The sequence below is a fragment of the Sorex fumeus genome, unplaced genomic scaffold (assembly GCF_029834395.1).
Source record: "Sorex fumeus unplaced genomic scaffold, SorFum_2.1 ptg000122l, whole genome shotgun sequence".
Taxonomy (NCBI): Eukaryota; Metazoa; Chordata; class Mammalia; order Eulipotyphla; family Soricidae; genus Sorex; species Sorex fumeus.
Genome location: NW_026606179.1, coordinates 49,222,259 through 49,240,968, shown reverse-complemented (window position 1 = coordinate 49,240,968; position 18,710 = coordinate 49,222,259). Strand labels below are relative to the sequence as shown.

The window sequence follows — 18,710 nt, the reverse complement described above, 5'->3', positions numbered from 1 at the left end:
AGGATCTGGTAGGGTGTTTTGTTTTTGTTGTTGTTATCATTGTCCTATGGATGGATGAGGACTGTACCAGGGCCTCACCTATGCAAGGCCAGTACTCTACTTCTGAACCTCATTGCCTGGATCAGGAAGAGCGAGAGAAACATAGTTGGACATAGTGCGGCAGTGAAAAGAACCAAGATGATGGAGTCAAGGGACTAATGGGCATCAGGGGACATCAGGCTGAAGAGGGTGGAACAAAGCCATAAAAAACAGGTTAAGCATGAGGTTCTGGGGGCCTGAGCGATTGTACAGGAGGGAGGGTTCTTGCCTTGCATGGGGCCGGCTAAGGCTCGATCCCTGGCACCCCAGATGGTTCCCTGAGCCTCCCAGAAGTGATCCCTGAGTACAGAGGCAGGAGTAAGTCCTGGTCACAGTTGAGTGTGGTCTCACAAACAAGCAAACAAGCAAAAAAAATACCCAAACAAGGGGCTGGAATGATAGCACAGCTGGTAGGGCATTTGCCTTGCACGTGGCCAACCCGGGTTTGATCCTCAGCATCCCATATGGTCTCCCGAGCACAGCCAGGAATGATTCCTGAGTGCAGAGCCAGGAGTATCCCCTGTGCATCGCTGGGTGCGACACAAAAAGCAAAGAATAAAAACCAAAAAAACCCAAAACAAGAAAGAAAAAAAAGAACAACAACCAAAAAACAAAATCTGGGCTCTGGTTCCAGAGGTAATAGGGAGCCTTTGGTCAATCCTAAATTTGGGAGGGTAGGACCCTTGTCCCAGATGTATCTAGGGCCAGTGTCCTTGAGGCCAGGGTAGTGGGACATCCCCTTAGGCCCCTGCATTGTCATCCTCAGGGATGCTTCTACTTCTTGGGCCCTCAGCCTGGCGCAGTCTCGACCAAAAGGCCATCTTCTCCTCCTTGAGCTTCACGCCCACGCTCACGGTGAAATCCAGCTGCAGGTACTTCTCATCCTGGTTGTAGCGGGGCCAGCAGGGCAGCTTCTCACCATTGGGATTTCTGCCCCAGGGAAGGAGGAAGAGGATGGTTCACACAGCTCTCTACCCTGTCTCTTGATCCCTTACCTCCCCTCACTCCCCTTCCCTTGGGGATGGGGCCCAAGGACTCTACAGGCATATTTACACAGATTCTTAGGAAAGAGCAGGGAAGTATGTGATGGGCAGGGTCTTCCGGGCAGAGGGAATACCAAGTCCAGAGTTAGAATTGTGGGGCTGGAGAGGTAACTCAAGGGCTGAGAGTATGTTTGAGTTCTGGAGGCCAGATTCTACCCTTGGCTCCACACAGGAGCAGTCTAAAAATACCACTGAGTGTGACCCAATAAGAGGGAGAGAGAGAGAGAGAGAGAGAGAGAGAGAGAGAGAGAGAGAGAGAGAGAGAGAGAGAGAGAGATCAGGTCAGGATCAGGCTTGGAGAAAAGCTTTCATATAGGTTTCACCAAAAAAAAAAAAAATACAAAAAGGCTAGGTATGGGGAGGAAATGGCACAAGAGAAATTTTGAAGATTTTTGTGTTAGGTTAAGGAATTGGGACTTTATACTGGGGGTATAGGGAAAAAGGGAAACTATGAAGAATTTTAAGCAGGGGTGCTGGAGTGATAGCACAGTGGGTAGGGCGTTTGCCTTGCACGTGGCTGACCTGGGTTTGATTCCCAGCATCCCATATGGTTCCCTGAGCACCAGCAGGGGTAATTCCTGAGTGCAGAGCCAGGAGTATTTCCTGTGCATTGCCAGGTGTGACTCAAAAAGCAAAAAAAAAAAAAAAAAAAAGAAAAGAAAAAAAAGTTTTCAGCAGGGGCTGGAGAGATGGCGCAAAGGGCTGGAGCACATACTTTGCTGTAGGAGCTCGGGTTTGATTCCAGACACCACATGTTCCCACTGAACACCACTTGGAGTGGGCCTCGAGCACCACCAGGTGTTTCCTACCACCCCCCTATCCCCCTGCCCCGCAAAAATAGAGGTTTTTTTTTGTGTTTTTTTTTTCTTTTGCTTCTTGGGTCACAGCCAGCAATGCCAGCAATGCACATGGATTACTCCTGGCTCATGCACTCAGGAATTACTCCTGGCGGTGCTCGGGGGACCCTATGGGATGCTGGGAATCAAACCAGATCGGCCGCGTGCAAGGCAAAAGGCCTACTCACTGTACTATCGCTCCAGCCCCATTTTTGTAGTTTTTTTTTTTTAAGGAGTTTTAAGTAGATGACTTGGTCAGATGACATTTCAGAATTAACCTCTTGGGCGTCACTAGGAGGATGATTAGAAAGGAGAGAGAATTTGGATGTAGGGAATGAGCCACTGGCTCACCAAAGCCAGCTCAAATGTCCAGCCTTCCTGTGCTTCCTCAGCATGTTCACAGTGCCTTGCTACCCCCACCCCCAAACCGGAGATATACCAGATTGTCATTCAGTGTTTTGTTTTCTCCTGTGGGGTTAAGGTGGGGGAACAGGGATTGGGCCACACCTGGCAGTGGTGAGGAGGGACCACTGGTGTTGTTTGGGGAACCATATGTGGTGCAAGACATCGGTCAGCCATAAGCAAGGCAAAAGCCTCATCTCCTGTGCTATCTCTCAGCCCTCCTCCCCCACCCTCCACAGAGATAATGTTTTAAAACACTAAAAAATTTCATGTTTTTGTTAAGCATGACGGAGCTGCTAGAGGATGGAGGGCCATGTCTATGATATCTCAGAATTCCAACTCCCAGTATTGGAAGCAGAAGACAGCAGTAGTAATGCACTGTGATGCTTGAGTGAAGGAAGGATGTGCCCAGGGACAAGGAGGAAGACAATCTAGGATCATTATGGATCTGCCGACTGATGGGAGAAAGGGGGAGGAAGAAGAGACCTTCAAAGGGCCAGAGAGATCATAGAGTGCAGGGGGCTTGTCTTGCCTTTGATCCCTGGCATTCCATATGGTTCCCCTGAGCCAGCCAGGAGCAATCCCTGGGCACAGAGCCAGAAATTAAACTCTGAGCACTGCCAGGTGTGGCCCAAAAGCAAAAACAGGAAGGCGCCTTCAGCCTAGTCGGATGGTGACACCCCTTTGAACAGGCAGGGACAACTGAAGCAACTGGTCACTGGACCGAGCTCTGTTGGAGCCCTGACTGGCTGGGCTGAGGGGCGTGCTTACCCTGTGCGGGCAAAGTTGGCCCAGTATTTCATCATCCGGAGGCTCAGCAATCTCTCCTCACCAGTGGAATGGCCTGGGGGCAGAGTGAGATGGGGCTTCTGAAAGGGAGAAGGGGTGCGGACCCCCCAGAAAACCCTGGCCTCCAGGCTGGGGCTGTCCTTCCGGAGAGCAGAGAGCAGCAGCCCGTAATCGGGAGTGGCTGGTGCTCAGTGAGTGGAAGGGGGAATGGCGTGGGGGGGTTGCGGGGGGGGGGGGGCGGGTTCAGTACCTTTGGAGAAAGGACTCCCAAAGACGAAGTGGATCTCGTCCCCGTGGTCAGCCCCGTCCATGCGCGGTTTGGGAATGAAGAAGTCAGGAGCCCGGTGCCGAAACTCATATAGGTAGACAGGGAAGCCGGCGTCTGTGAACAGGGGGACTGACTAAATTACGGGGAATCTCCTTGGCATCTCATCCAGCCCAGGAATCCCAGCACTGGGGAAAGCGCCTGGGCTGCAGAGTCAAGGGAGCCCTTTCACTCATCTCTTTCCTCCTGAGCCCGGGCTGCCTCCCTGAGCTGTTGCTCCTCGTCTGCAGACAGAGGGGGCGGAGTTCTCCGATGGGGGTCTGACGGCCAGCTTCCTCTCCACTCTTCTGCACCTGCCCTCTCCTGGCTTGGCATCTGAGGTTCTTCAGCGTGACCCCTTTCAGTTGCATCTGTTTCCACAGCTCTCCCTCACCTGGCAGGATCCCCAAGTGCCCCTCAATTGGTCCTCCCTGCCACGTGATCTCCCGTGGTTGATCTACTCTGGCCTGAATGGTCAACCCTAAGACACCTTTTGGATGTTTTCGCAGGAGCCTCTTTGGTAGCATTTTGGAATCCTATGCCTGCTCAGGGGTATGGAGGGCAGGTGAATAAAGAGCAGGAGAGAATGAGGTGTGGCCATCCGGCGACCCTACATACCGCGGTGGTAGCGAGCAGCCCGCAGCGTGGAATACAAAAAGGTCGCGTCCCCAACCAGCTCTATCACTTGATTCCGTACCATCTTCCAGTCTTGGTCGTCGATCTGGCCCAGGTACTCCTCCACCACGAGTGGCAACTGCTCCTTAGTGATATTCTGGGCGGGGGAGCTAGCTAAGAACCATGCTGAGGTCTGGGGTGCTAGCCAGGCTAGAATTAGGCACCCAAGGACCTGGGCTCAGGCTCAGCTCCCCCACCAAGGGTTTGCCGTGGGAGAGGGACAAAGGACAAAGGATAAAGGGTTGCTTCTTGGGACACTCTCCCTCTTTGCTGCTGATTTTACCCATGTTGTTTTATTTTGTTTGGGGCCACTCCCGGTGGTGCTCAGGGAACTAGGAAGTGCCAGGGGTGAACCCATAGCTTCCATGTGCGAAGTATGCATTCCAGCCCTGTGAGCCACCTCCTCACCCTGTCCCCTGGCCAAATGCTGGTCCTCCAAGGAGGGCCTTGATCCCACCTGGAAGTGCTTTGTGAAGGACAAGGCTACTAAGTAGAAAAACAAAAGGCGGAGTCTGGTGACTAGCTTTGTCCAACCCAACCAAGCAGCCAGCTGGCCTGACCCCTCACCATCAGGGTGCTGGTTCTCCAGAGCATCTTGGTGATGGCCTCCTTTCTCATTGAGTGGCGGTTCATTGAGATCTTCAGGAGCTGCCCAAGAGACGAGAGCTGAGGTGTGGGCCAGGCTCAGGCAATTCCAGCCAAGGTTGTGCCAACTCCGAAGGTTCTCACCCATCAAAACAGGCAGTGCCCAGCCCAGGGAGGGCCTATGAACATTGCCTGATTCCGCTGAATTCCTCACTAGCCCTCTGAGCTGAAGTGGGGCTGGGAGGGACCCTCAAGAACGGGGACATCTGCCCCCACCCAGAAACGAGGGAGGACGCTATCATTTACAGCTGCCTTGAGGATCAGGAATGTTCTTGCCGGCCTTGACAATCTATGATCTGAAGAGTGGGGGCCCCAAACCTCTTTGTATCCACCCCAAATTTCTGGCTGGACCTCACTACAGGGAAGGAGGCTCCAAACATTGGGATCTGTCCTGGGGCCCAGCATTCCCCCATGGACATCCTTTGCTACCCCACTGTGGCGAGCACCCCTCCTTTGCACTTACGGCGGGCAGGGCCCAGTTGAACTCCAAGCTGTTGATGCCCAGAAGGTATGGCACAGGTGCGACCTGGCCCCGGCTCAGGGAGACCATGGGGTTGTCTGGGAATACCACGCCGTCCACTACGGAGCTCAGGAACCATACCATCTACATGGGGAGGGACGTTTCCAGGTGGTTCTCCATCCCCCCTAAAGCTTAGGGTGCCTAGGGACTGAGCTAGCTCTGAGCCTCTTGAGCAGGAAAAGTCTGGAACTCGGTGACCGTAGGCAGGACCAGGCTACTTGCATTTGGGGGGCTCCCTGCAAGTATCTACACAGCTCACTCCCTTCCCCATGAAGGCTTCTCTGTTTCAATTTATTTATCGTTTGGGGGGAAGTTGGGTCACTCCCAGTGGTGCTCATGGATCACTCCTGCAGAGCTCAGGAGACCCTATGTGTTGCTGAGTGTTGAACTGGGGTTGGCCTTGTGCAAGGCAAGTGCCTGGTCCCATCTCTGCTTCTGACCCTTCTATTTCGACCCCGTCCCTCTCCACCACCTGCCTCCTCCAATCACCCAGATCTTCCTCTGCTCCACCCAGTGTTGTTTGCTGATGAACTTCTAAGCTGGCGAACTATTTGGTTATAGTGTTTATTATCTCTTCTCTCCACAGCTCCAGCCCAGCTTGGGAAGGGATCTTGGCCTTGGGGTTAGCCTGAGTGCCTATCTACTGCAGTTGTCCAGCAAATACTAGCATTCCCAAATGGGGTCTGCTCACCTCCTGAGGGTCCTTCTGGGAGTTGAGGTGGAAGAATTTCTATAGGGGAAAGAGGGGATTCGAGTTAAAAAGCAGTGTGCCCTGAGTTAAACCCAAGTTATCTCAAGTTAAAAGCCCAGTGTACTCTGAGACAGAGTTCCTGGGGTGGTGGGGGTGGGCAGGAATGGGGGGCCATACCAAGGTGCTTAGAGGTGGGGCTCCCTACCATCTTCCTGGACACGCGCATGAGCTCAGATGCCGGTAGTGCCCGCAGGCAGTCCACCAGACTCCGTGTGCTGTTGTGTTGGCAGCCTGCCTGGTGAGCAATTTTCTATGGAGAGAAGGGGAACTCCATGTGGGGAACAGCCCTTGGATCCTTGCATGCTGTGCCCTCCATGAGAGAAGACACCCACCTTGGCCACTTGGAGCGGGTCAGGAGTGATGAAGAGGCTGAAGAGTGCAGTGCCACTCTGTGAAATGGCCCGGTGGAAGAGACCCCGGGCTAGGGGGGACAGCATCTACAAGGAGGCAAGCATGGCATGCATGAACAACAGAGGTGGGGGCCAGTCTAGCAGTTGGCATCTTTTTTTCCAGTTTTGGGGTCACACTTGGCAATGCTCAGGGCTTACTCCTGGCTCTTCACTCAGGAGTCACCCCTGGCAGTGCTCAGGGGATCATATGGGATTCCAAGGATCAAACCCAGGTCAGCCCTCTGCAAAATAAGTGCCCTACACACTATACTACCTTTCTGGGCCATGTGTTGGCATCCTTGACCTAGAATTGGTGCCATCCTACCTTCGAACCCCCAAATCCTGATCTAGACAGTAGCTCCAGGAATTCTAGGGGTGATATGAGCTTGTGTAAGGGGTTCTACTAGTAAACAGAAGGAATCAGCTACTAGACTGGAAATTGGGGAACTCTACTGTTTTCCTCTTTTTGGTTGGGGGACAGGCTACATGCCCACCAGTGCTTAGGGCTATTCCTGGCTCTATGCTCAGGGGGTGATCCCTGTCGGTACTGAGGGGACTATATGCAGTACCGAGGATCAAACCCGGGTTGGCGGCATGCAACACCAGCTTCTTCTTCTTCTTCTTCTTCTTCTTCTTCTTCTTCTTCTTCTTCTTCTTCTTCTTCTTCTTCTTCTTCTTTTTCTTCTTCTTCCTCTTCTTCTTCCTCTTCCTCCTCCTCCTCCTCCTCCACCTCTTCCTCCTCCTCCTCCTCCTCCTCCTCCTCCTCCTCTTCTCCCTCTCCCTCTCCTTCTCCTCCTCCTTCTCCTTCTCCTCCTCCTCCTCCTTTTCCTCCTCCTCTTCCTCCACCTCCTTCTCTCCTTTTCCTACTCCTCCTCCTCCTCCTCTTCCTTCTCCTCCTCCTCCTCTTCACTTTCTTCTTCTTCTTCTTTTTTTTGTAACTTCCCCAGTGGTGCTCGAGCCACCAGGGTCATACCTGGTGCTCAGGAGGCCAGCTGGTTCTAGAAATTGGACATAGGACACTGTATGTCAGGCATGTGTTCTGGCCCTTTGACTATCCCCCTAGCCCTGACTGTGGCCCTGGTTATGCTTCTTCCCCAGTTATTTCCTCTGACTGCTCTTAGCCTTTCCGGCTGCCCATGTCAGGAAACATCTCTATCTGAGTTTTCTCATGTTGCCCCTTGGACACCTCAGGCTTCATCTATCTCAAAGTTGCTGCAGTCAATCCCCATCTGTGTGTTGTCTCTTACTCCCCAAAGTTCTCTCATCCCAGGGCTCTCCCTGTCTCTTCTGCTCATCCAATACCCTGTGACCCCAATCCTGTCCACTGGCCTCTTGCCTCACTCTGCAACCATCCGTTAACCTTCATCTTCTCTGCCCCTATTTTAGAACCAGTCCTTGTGCTCTCCTGTGAGAAGGAATCCCCTCCAAGGAGCTGGTCTCCCAGCCTCTATTGATTTGATCCAACCCAGTCATGCAGACAGAGCCAACTTAAAATAAACATCTGACATGTGACTCCCCTGCTCAAAATCTTTCACTGCATCTCAGATAAAGTTGTTTGTTTCTGGAGGTTGAACGACAGTACAGTGGGTAAGCTGCTTGCCTTCCACACTGCCAAGCTGGGTTTGATCCCCAACACCTCATATGGACCCTAAGCATCACCAGGAGTGATTCCTGAGTCAGAGTCAGGAGTAAACCCTGAGCACCAGCGAGTGGAAAGTTGTTTACTTCTCTGGGTCTCATTTTCTTTACCTAGAAAAAACTTTTTGTAGACTATATGGAGAGAATTCTTTCCCCCTTCTGATTTCTGAGGATGTTAAATGAGTGAGTAGACCAAGAAGAGCTTCCTGACACCAGGAGCTCAGGTGTTTGAACTCTGGGCCTGTGTCTGAGCGCAGCTTCCACTCCAACCCTTGCCTTCTAGACTCGGTTTGCGGCTCCAGTGCAGCCAAATCCGAGGACTGTTTAGGGGCTGGAGCTGCGTGTGTGTGTGTGTGTGTGTGTGTGTGTGTGTGTGTGTGTGTGTGTGTGTGTGTGGCCAAGGGGAGGCGCTTCCCCTGGCAGGGGTGAGGGCAGGTCCGCAGGACTGGAATCCCGTGTGTTCCCGGCCTCGGTCAGAGCATGCGGGTTTGGCGACTGTGCAGGGCCGTTCTGGGTACCCCACTCACCAGTCCCGAGACGCATGCAGCCCCAGAAGACTGACCAAAGAGGGTCACGAGGCCTGGGTCTCCGCCGAAGGCTCTGATGTTCTTCTGCACCCAGCTCAGAGCCAAAATCTGGTCCAGCAGCCCCCAGTTCCCCCGGGCATGGCTGTCGCCGGTGCTGAGCGTGCGAAGCTCAAGGTCAGGGTCCGGAGCCGAGACACCTGGGTACTAAGGGATCCTGCGGGGGCTCCTCCGAACCCCGCCTCGCCCCGCCTAGTCCGAGTCAGACACCCGGGTCTGCAAACGCATCATGTAAAGTGAAAAGGGGCCGCGCGCCACCGAGGCGGTGGGTACTGAGCCGGACTTTCCTCACCAGGCCCCGCCCTCCGCCAGAGACCACGCCCACCCGCCCATCTAGGCCCCTCCCCTCCCCTCTAGGCCGCGTTCCGGAACCCAGGTGTGCACCTTAGGAATCCCAGGATGCCTACTCTGTGCTGCAGAACCACCAGTACCACTTTCTCGCGGGCTGCCAGCTCCGAGCCATCGTACGTGGAAGCGGAGCCCACGAGGAAGGCGCCTCCTGGGATCCAAACCATCACCTGGCAGGGAAGGCTGAGGTTGGAGCTGGGCGGTGTGGTGGCTTAATGTGGGGGGCGCAGGGTTGAAGATTGTGAGAGCACCCACCGGCAGAAGGGGATCCCCGGGCGCGCGCGCCGGCCCGTACACGTTCAGGTACAGGCAGTCCTCGCTGAAGTGCATCCACGTGTAGTGTTTGCCCGTGTGGAGGTATATGGAATTCAATTGTCCCCAGGGCTCCTGAAGGCACCTGCGAGCACAGTATGAGTTGGGGCCCAGTTTGGGGTACGGGGTCGAAACGAGGGGAATGATTCCTTAGGGAGGGAATAGAACCCACAGGAAAATCCAGGTTGTGTGTGTGTGTGTGTGTGTGTGTGTGTCCCTGTTGGGTGTCCTCTGCTAGTGTGAGGGTCCAGGGTGTAGATGCAGCTTGGCATCCTGCCTCCTGGGTCTCCAGGTCAGGTGCCCTCCTCCTCTCTGCAAGAAATTCTGGAGATCCAATTGGTTTCGAGTCAAAGAGTGGGGTGCCGACTCTCATGCCATGGCTGTCCCTTCAGTTTCTCATCTGCCTCCTAATGGGCTCAGGGAGAGTCCCCCCCTCACCCTCACACGTTCCAGGGTCCTCTGAGTCCTCCCCCAGGCAACTTCCCTGCCACTTCATACCTATCAAGTCCCTCATACTCTTCCTAAGTGGAGGGGTAGCAAGTACAAATCCCACACTGACTCCCCCTCAGGCAAAAGCTCCACTCATCCAAGTGATGGGAGGAGGGGTTACCCTCTTTGCATCCGTTATTCCTCCAAACCTCCCTCCTCCAAGCCCATGTCCTTTTTGGCCAAATGCCTTCTCTGCCTGGGAAACACTTGCTCCTGTTTACGGACTAGTTCAAGTGGCACCCTCTCTGCTGAAACGTCTCAAAGCTCCATCCACCTCAACTAAAGTGCTGGATCATAGTTATTTTTTGTTTTGTTTTAGGACCAAACCTGGCAGTGCTCAGAGCTTACTCCAGGCTCTGCACTCAGGGAACCATATGGGTGCTGAGGATTTTCAAACCCTGGTTGGTCACATGCAAGGCAAATGCCCTACTCACTATACCATTGCTCTAGCCCCCTATCAGAGTTATTACTATTATTATTATTCATTGTTATTTTATTTTTTGGGTCAAACTTGGTAATGCTCAGGGGGTCACTCCTGGCTCTGCACTCAGGAATTATTCCTGGCAGTGCTTGGGGGACCATATGGTATTATGGGAATTGAACCTGAGTCGGCTGCATGCAAGGCAAACAACTTACCTGCTGTATTATTACTCCGTCCCACTAGTAGTTATTTTGTGTTTCTTCCCACAAGAGGACATGTATATAATTTCCCAGGGGCAGAGATGGAGGATTGCCAAGTGCTTTGAATTCTGGCCACTGGACAAGTCCCTGGAGGCCTGGAGTGAACTCAGTATTTGCTGGCAGGTCACCCTGCCTTTTCTCCCCGTCAGTTTAGCCCTATGTGGTTTTCACAACCACTGGGGCTGAGCCCATTTCACAGAACAGGAAGCCCTGTCTGCATGTTTCTTCCTCTGTTTTCTTGTCCCATCCTTCAGTGTGCGTGCGTGCATGCATGTGTGTGTGTGTGCGCGCGCGCGCGTGTGCGCTTGTGCATATATGCATATGTGTGCATTTGCATAGTAAAATAGTTTTATGGAGAGAAGCTACTAATTCCAAGGAAAATGAAAAGAGAAAGACCCAAAGGAAAGAAATTCATGTAGATTCATCCAGAAAGAGAAAGTCAAAAAGCAATTAAATGATGCCCTAAAGAAGAACACGGGCAAACCCAGGATGAAAGGCTGGAAAGTAAAGGAGAAATTGCGCATCTGGAGTTGGGATAGGGGTGACCCCAGTGTGGCCTGTACCAAACACATTCTTTTTTGGGAGAGGGGAGCACATCTGGGAGTGCTCAGGGCTTACTTCTAGCTCTGTGCTCATGGATCATTCCTGACAGTGCCAGGGGAGTCAAATGCTGGGGTTTGAGCCCCTGTCAGCTATGTGCAAGGCAAGCACCTACCTGCTATACTATGGCTCTGGCCCCTGTGCCTAGCACATTCTAGGTTTTGTTTTTTGTCCTATCCAGTAGTGCTCTGGGACTACACCCATTATGGTGTTCCCAGCTTCTTCATTTGGTAAATAAGCCCGTTTCCCTTGCTGCTCTGGCCCAAATTAGTCATTGTCTTTGATGACTTCCCTCATGACTTTCACTTTGTTTTTCAACAAATCCTTCCAATTGTCCCTTTAAAATAAACCTGGAAGGCCAGAGAGACATCACCTGGTATGTGACTAGAGCTGCAACAGTGGTTCAAATCCCTAAGCATAATAGTCTCCCCACCTCCAATAAATCTTGAATATTACTATCCTTACCACTTTCAGTGAAATGACTGCTGTTGAAGCCACTCTCTCTCTAATTGCTTCCTGTCTCCCTGTTCCCTCCTTACATTCACCCCCCCCCCCCATTCTCCTTCTAATTCATCCACAGTTATGTTTTTACATCCACACTGGTAGTACTTAGGGCTTGTTCTTAGTTCTGTACTTAGGGATCACTCCTGGAAGGGCTTGGAAAACCATATGGGATGCTGCATCAAACCCAGGGTGGCCACATTCATGGCAAGAGCCCTGCCCACTGCACTCTATCTCCAGTGTCCCCATCACAATTCTTACACCTGCACTGTGTATTCCAAACAGCCCTTGTCTGATAGCTGATGCCAACTGTCAGACACCCAGATGCCCATGCAGTGGTAACCCCAGTCTCTAAACCCATAATCCCAAGGGCTCTAGCAGGGATACTCCCTTGTTAGGCCCACCTGAATCATTGGTTCCTCATGGCATTCACACAGTGTTCTGAATCCCTAGGCTTGTCCCCCTGTGGTCAGCTTGCTAAGTAACCCCCATGGTATTCCAGTTACAATCATTCCTCTTCTAAATCAGATACTCTGCTGCTAATGACTAGACACCAGGGCTACTGGCTGTCATTTCTTATGTCACCTGATACCCAAGTTTTCACAACAGACATTTTCATAAATCCATACTTTATCTGACATTAAACATTGCTAGTACTTATCACAGAATGTTCTGGACAGTGGGTTACTCAATGGCCTGAATAAACACACTTGAATGAACACACTTATTTTGGGTAGACTGCCAAGCCCGATGCCTGGAGAGCAGCCCCTGTCCCAGAACTTCAGATGACTCAGGACTTGCAATCATGAGGACATTCAAATGGAAAGTGGGCTCATCTCCTATGGAGGTCCTGGGGTGGCTTTGCTCTTGGACTCAAGATCCAAGGGAGAAGGAAGAGATCGGGGCTCAGTGTGTGAGTAAGGTAAAGGTAAAGGTAAAGGCCCTCCCGTTGATCGTCGATTTGCTCGAGCGGGCCCAGTAACGTCTCCATTGGAGACTTTGTTGTTACTGTGTCTGGCATATCGAATACTCTCGGTAGCTTGCCGGGCTCTCCGAGAGGGGCGGAGGAATCGAACTCGGGTCGGCCATGTTGGCCGCTTGTAAGGCGAACGCCCTACCCGCTGTGCTATGTATATATGTATTTATTTTTTTCATGTTGTGTGTATGTGAGCATTGCTTCTCACGTGCTTCTGGCTTCTCAGATACTGGAGGCATCTGAGACTAAGACTAAGGTTGTCTTAAGGTTCCCTTAAGAGAACCATGAGCTAGAGAGATAATATAGCAGTTAAGTGCTTATCTTGCTTATAGCCGACCCAGGTTCTATCCTTGGCACCATATCTGGTCCCCTAAGCACTGGCAGGAGTGATCCCTGAGCACAGAGCCTGGAGTAAGTTTTGAGCACTTCAGGATGTGACCCTAAAACCAAAACAAAAGAGAGAGGGAAAGGAAGGAAGAAAGGAAGAAAGAAAGAAAGAAAGGAAGAAAGAAAGAAAGAGAAAGAGAGAAAAAGAAAGGAGGGAAAATAAAAGAATGTGAAAGAAGGGAAGAGGGAGGGAAGGACGGAAGGAAGGAAGTAAGGAAGGAAGGAAGGAAAAAAGGAAAGCACTGAGAACATTATCAGTGCCTTTAGCCCCACTGAACCAATCACCATGTCCTATAGCTTTGGAAACACAGGCTAGAGCCTGTGATCCCCTGCTGTGTTCTTTTCCATGCTCTGTTTAAACCCTAGCCCCGAGGTGAGCTATCATCCACCTCCCACTTAGGGTCTGCCCTCTTCCAGGCTGTGGGGTCTTACGAAGGGCCGTGGCTGGTGGCAGCTCTGATTCCTTCCCATGGCTCTGGCGGCTCAGGGGCAGCAAACCTGCGGGCGCCCACAGGAGGCTTGGCGAAGGGGATTCCCAGGAAGACATTGATGGGCGTCTTCCGGACATGCACCTGCTTTCCTTGGAGGATCCCATATTTAGTAGCCACCAGAGGATTCTTGACGTGCAACTTCCCTAGGAAGAGAGGGGAAAGTTCACCTGGCCACCCGAGCAACCCTGGCCCGGTGACCATGCACCCACCCCCAGAAACAGCCAGACTTCTCATGGCAATTGTGATTTGCCACTTTTTCTATGTTGTTTTTTCCCCTTTCTTGTTAAGGTTTCAAAGCTGTGTATGTAGGTGCATGAGAGTGATTTTAAGTCATTCAAACGCATTCTCTTTGTGTCATCTAACTTGTCAGATGTCTATAAATTGTTTCTTTTGATTTCTGCTTGTTTGTAATCAATATGACCATGCCTTTTTTGTGTGTATTGCTAACACCTGCACACCATATTTCTGGCAAGAAGTCATGCACACATACTTCTGCATATATACACTTACATGGATTTAGGGGCATGCAAATTGGTTTTGGTGCTGGGGGTCAAACCTAGAGCCTCATACATGCAGATTTATGCACACATGAGAAATTCGATATGCCAGACACAGTAACAACAAAGTCTCCAACGGAGACGTTACTGGGCCCGCTCGAGCAAATCGACGATCAACGGGAGGGCCTTTACCTTTACCTTTACATAGCAACATGCAATGGGGTTGGCAAAACAGCTCAGCAGGTGGTCTGCTGGCCTTGCATTCGACTGACTGGGTTCCATTCCCAGCACTGCACTTGGTTCCTCAAGGACTGCCAGGGGTGATCCCTGAGCAACAGATTCAGGAGTTAACCTGAGCACAGCTGGATGTGGCCTACCCCACCCCGACTCAAGGAAAATACCCAAAAGAACAAAACAATAGAATATGTAGAAATTGAAGAGTTAAAGGCACGCTTGTATATGTCTAACATAACCATGTAAGTAGTTAGACACAGGCCATACTGTATCCATGCCAAGCATACATTCACATATGTGTAACAAGCATTCCTACATCTAACTTGCTGTTGGAATAGATATAAACTAGACTAGGTTGGATTTAGCTGTTTTCAATGGGTGCTTTTTAAAAATTGTTTTGATTGAATCGCCATGAGATACAGTTACAAAGCTTTCATGTTTGAGTTTCAGTCATACTAGGATTAAACACCCGTCCCTCCACCAGTGCACAGCTTCCACCACCAATGTCCCCAGTATTCTCTCCCACCCATTCCAACCCTCCCTCTGCCTCTATGGCATACAATTTCCCCCATACTGTCTACTTTTGGGCATTACAGTTTGCAATACAGATACTGAGAGGCCATCACGTTTGGTCTTTTATCTACTTTCAGCACACATCTCCCATCCCAAGCGATCCCTCTAACCATCATTGACTTACTGATCCTTTCTCTATCCCAGCTGCCTTCTCCCACAGCTCATGAGGCAGGCTTCCAACTATGGAACAATCTTCCTGGCCCTTGTCTCTACTGTCCTGGGGTGTCTGTCTCATATTATGTTATTTTATATTCCATGAATGAGTGCAGTCATTCTATGAAAAATCTGGAATGCTTCCTGAATTTGCGTGTCATCCTTGTGCAAGGGCCACGCTAATCTCTGTATCCTTCCAGTTTTAGTATATTTGCTCCTGAAGTGAGCCCAGTTGGTGCTCCTTGTCCTAGGCACTCACCCTGCTTTCCCACCCCCTTACCAAGGGTCTCATATCTTATGTTGTTCTGTGCCCTGTCCCCTGGGCTCATCTACAGGCAACAGAAAGCAAATCTGATCTCAGTATTACTTCCCCTCTCTCCTTCCCTTTGTTGTTGTTGGGCCCAGGAGTCACACACCTGGTTGTGGTGTTTACTGGGGTGGGTGGGGGTGGGGGTGCGGGTTACACACTTGGTTGTATGGTTCTTACACCAATTTGTGGTGCATGCAACCTCGTTGGTCCTGGTGCACTTGGGATCACACTGACTTGCTAAGATCATGCCCACCCAATGTGGGCTGGGGATTGAACTCACGGCCTCAAGCATGAAAGGCACTGGCCAGAGAAATAGTATAGTGGGTAACGAAGGCATTTGCCATGCATGAGGCCAATCTCAGTTTCATCCCTGGCACCACATGATTTCTTGAGCACCCCTACAAGGACGCCCAGGAGTAACTCCAGAGCACTGCCAGATATAGCCCCCAAACATTAATCAAAACAAAGCAAAGCATGTAAGGAGGACACTGTACTAGTAAGCTGCATTCCTGGGTCCTGATCCAAGTATTATTATTATTATTATTATTATTATTAAAGACAGAGCTGGTGAGATTCTTTTATTTGTTTATTTGTTTATTTTTGGGCCACACCCAGCAATGCTCAGGGGTTACTCCTGGCTCTGCACTCAGGAATCACTCCTGACTGCTCAGGGACCATATGGGATGCTGGAGGTGGAAATCAGGCCAGCCAAGTGCAAAGCAAACCTCTTACCCACTGTACTATTGCTTCAGTCCTACTTCTCCAAATATTATTAAGCCAGACTGTTTAGCTGAATTATTTGATTCAAAACCTTTGTGAGAATCCAGATTCCTAGGATTACTTCACCTGGTTTGAATGAGAATCTCTAGGTTGCACCTGGAAATTAGATTCACAAACCTTTCCAGAAAGTTTTTATGCAACTGTTCTCTGGAGTCACACTGGGAGTTGGGGTGACAGAGCTCACTCTCACACCCCCACCTCCAGGTGCCCAAGGACACCTCTCTTCTGATGTCTCCAAGTTTCTATGTTTTTATGCGAGGACACTGGGCAGGAAGAAATGACTGCAGAGAAAGCCCTTGAGGCACAGAGATGGGACAACAGGGCCAAGAGATCATTTTACCCTCAGGTGTGAGTGCTTTGTAGTTAGAGTCCTTTAGCCATTTCATGGGGCCTCGCCTATGGAATTCTCATGGGTCCAGGAAGGAATTGCCGGAGGTCCAGAAGCCCAGGGAGGGACAGTGACCAGCCTGAAGTCTCCAAGGATGAGCCAGATGGCTAAGCCCTATCAAATACCTGGGTTCACTCCTGACTGACTAGCCAACAACTATGATTTGCTTATCGTTTGTTATACCTGGTGTTTGCCCAACACTTGAGGTGCATTATTTCACCTTATCCTGAAAAAATTATAGGGCAAATATTATTATTATCAGACCCTACAAAGGTGGAGATGGACGGTTGAGTGGAGCGACATCTGTAACTGCAGGTCACACTGGGAATGTGTCATCCCAAAACTTAGCTGGAGCCATGATGGTTTAAATGATGTCCCCAACTTTGGCATCCACTGATGGTGGAGGAGTAATTCCACCCTGGGGGAAAATGATTGAGCAAAACGTAGGAGTCATCAAGTGTTCACACGCTTTGACTCAGAAATTTCACTTTCCTTAAGAAAATGGTCTGAAATGCATGAATAACAAGACCTTCAGGGACTGAAGTCTTGTGTCACAGAGTGAGAACAAATCAACACTCATGGGGCTGGAGCAATAGGACAGCAGGTAGGACGTTTACCTTGCATGCGGCCGACCCAGGTTCTATTCCCAGTGTCCCATATGGTCCCCCAAGCACTGCCAGGAGTAATTCCTGGGTGCAAAACCAGGAGTAATCCCTGAATTGCCTGGTGTGACCCAAAAAAGAAAATAAAAACAAGCCACAAATCAACACTCATAGCCTGAGACTGCCAGGGTCTGAGCTCCAACTACAAACTCCTGATGATAAGATTTTAGGTTAAAACAAAACAAAACAAAAGCAGAGTATAACATAGACCATATGCTGCTGTCACAGCTATGTGAAATCTGCACCAAAAAGAATATGTTAATAGGGCTGGAGCAATAGCACAGTTGGTAGAGTGTTTGCCTTGTTGGATCCCTGGCATCCTGTATAGTTCCCTGAGCATTGCCAGGAGTGATTAAAGAGAGGGCTTTAGGCATCACTGGATGTGGCCCCCAAACTAAACGAGAATACATTTAGTAGTGGTTTTATGTGCAATATGTTAATAGTAATTTTAGCCATATTTTACTGAAATAAAAAATTTAATGTATAGATTTTTTTTTATAATAGAAGTCAGAATTGTGGTTACCTTGATGATATTAACTGCAAAGGGGCATGTGGCATGCTGGGAAAGTTTTGATCTGGCTCATGGTTGCAGAAGGTAGATACATCTCTGTATCTTTGACTCAGAAATACATATATGTACATGTATGCATACAAGAAATACTATACTCATTTTATATTATAGTCATTGTATAAAACCTATAAATATAAAATCAAGCTAGAAACAGAGTAGTATGAATTATCGGCTCTGTTTTGTAAGAACAGAAGTGCTCAGATTCCCACCTGGTGGCTGGATCAGTACACAGAAACTCTGTCCCACATCTACTCAGACCTTTTTTTATACCTTAGCTGCCCCCAGGACCTGCCCCTATGCCTTGCATCCCGCGTCTGAGCCCTGAGGGAAGGATGGGAGCTTACCCAGAGCCGTGAGCCCCATTAGGCAGAGGATGACGCTCAGGTGCAGAATCCAGTTCATATTCTGGTAGCCGCTCAGGCCTTGGGCACAGGCTGTGGCGTTGTCCACGGGGCAGCTGTTGGCCTGAGAGCACTGGGCAGTCCCATTTTTATCTTCCTTCCTTCAGTCCTTATCAGCAGGTGCTGGGGCGGGAGAAATGGTGACTGGCATTGTGTCTGCCGTCGGGTGACAGGTCACAATAGATGGTTTTGGCTCTTAAAAGCTGTTTCCGGCTGCAATGCCTATTCAGTTGGAGCTCAGAGGAGTGAACAGTCAGTGCTCAACTGGCACAGAGCTGTGGTACAGGTCCTCCTGCTCCCCGCCCCCCGTTTCCTCTTGGTAAAGATTTAATGGCTCTCAGGTCTCCCTTCTCCCCGCTGCTCTGTCCTGTCTCTCTTCAGCATACCCCATCTTTCCTCACAAATCCTGAGTCTGGCAGGAAACGCCCTTCGGTGGCAGACTCTTGGCTGTGAAGGCCCAGAGGAGCAGGAGCGAGAGGGTCACGGCCTTCACCAACTCACCATGCACTTGGGGCAATGAGTCAGGAAGCAGCCATGATAGGGGAATTCAGAGCAGTACAAGGTTCCCTGAGAGCTGCTGGAAGGTTCCCTGAGTTGTTAGGATTGAGGCTTGGCCCAGTAAAGAGAGGCCTCATAGGAGGTTGGAAGCTACCAGGGCAGCCTTAGACCACCCAGGTCTAAGGCTCTCCCCCAGTACCACGT

At 50.6% G+C, this 18,710-nt stretch overlaps 1 protein-coding gene and 1 pseudogene across 1 annotated transcript; both read right to left on the bottom strand.

Annotated features, from left to right (window-relative positions):
- Nucleotides 1-818: 818 nt before the first annotated feature.
- CES4A (carboxylesterase 4A) lies at nt 819-18,009 on the bottom strand. The gene is made up of 14 exons (XM_056136123.1): nt 17,952-18,009; nt 13,381-13,582; nt 9,258-9,399; nt 9,039-9,172; nt 8,598-8,751; nt 6,376-6,480; nt 6,189-6,293; nt 5,984-6,022; nt 5,236-5,376; nt 4,695-4,775; nt 4,071-4,224; nt 3,399-3,530; nt 3,131-3,203; nt 819-1,008 (listed from the first exon to the last, which is right to left on the bottom strand). The coding sequence occupies exons 1-14, from the start codon at nt 18,007-18,009 to the stop codon at nt 819-821; spliced, it is 1,710 nt and encodes a 569-aa protein (XP_055992098.1).
- LOC130044539 (uncharacterized) lies at nt 15,023-15,122 on the bottom strand (annotated as a pseudogene).
- Nucleotides 18,010-18,710: the final 701 nt, after the last annotated feature.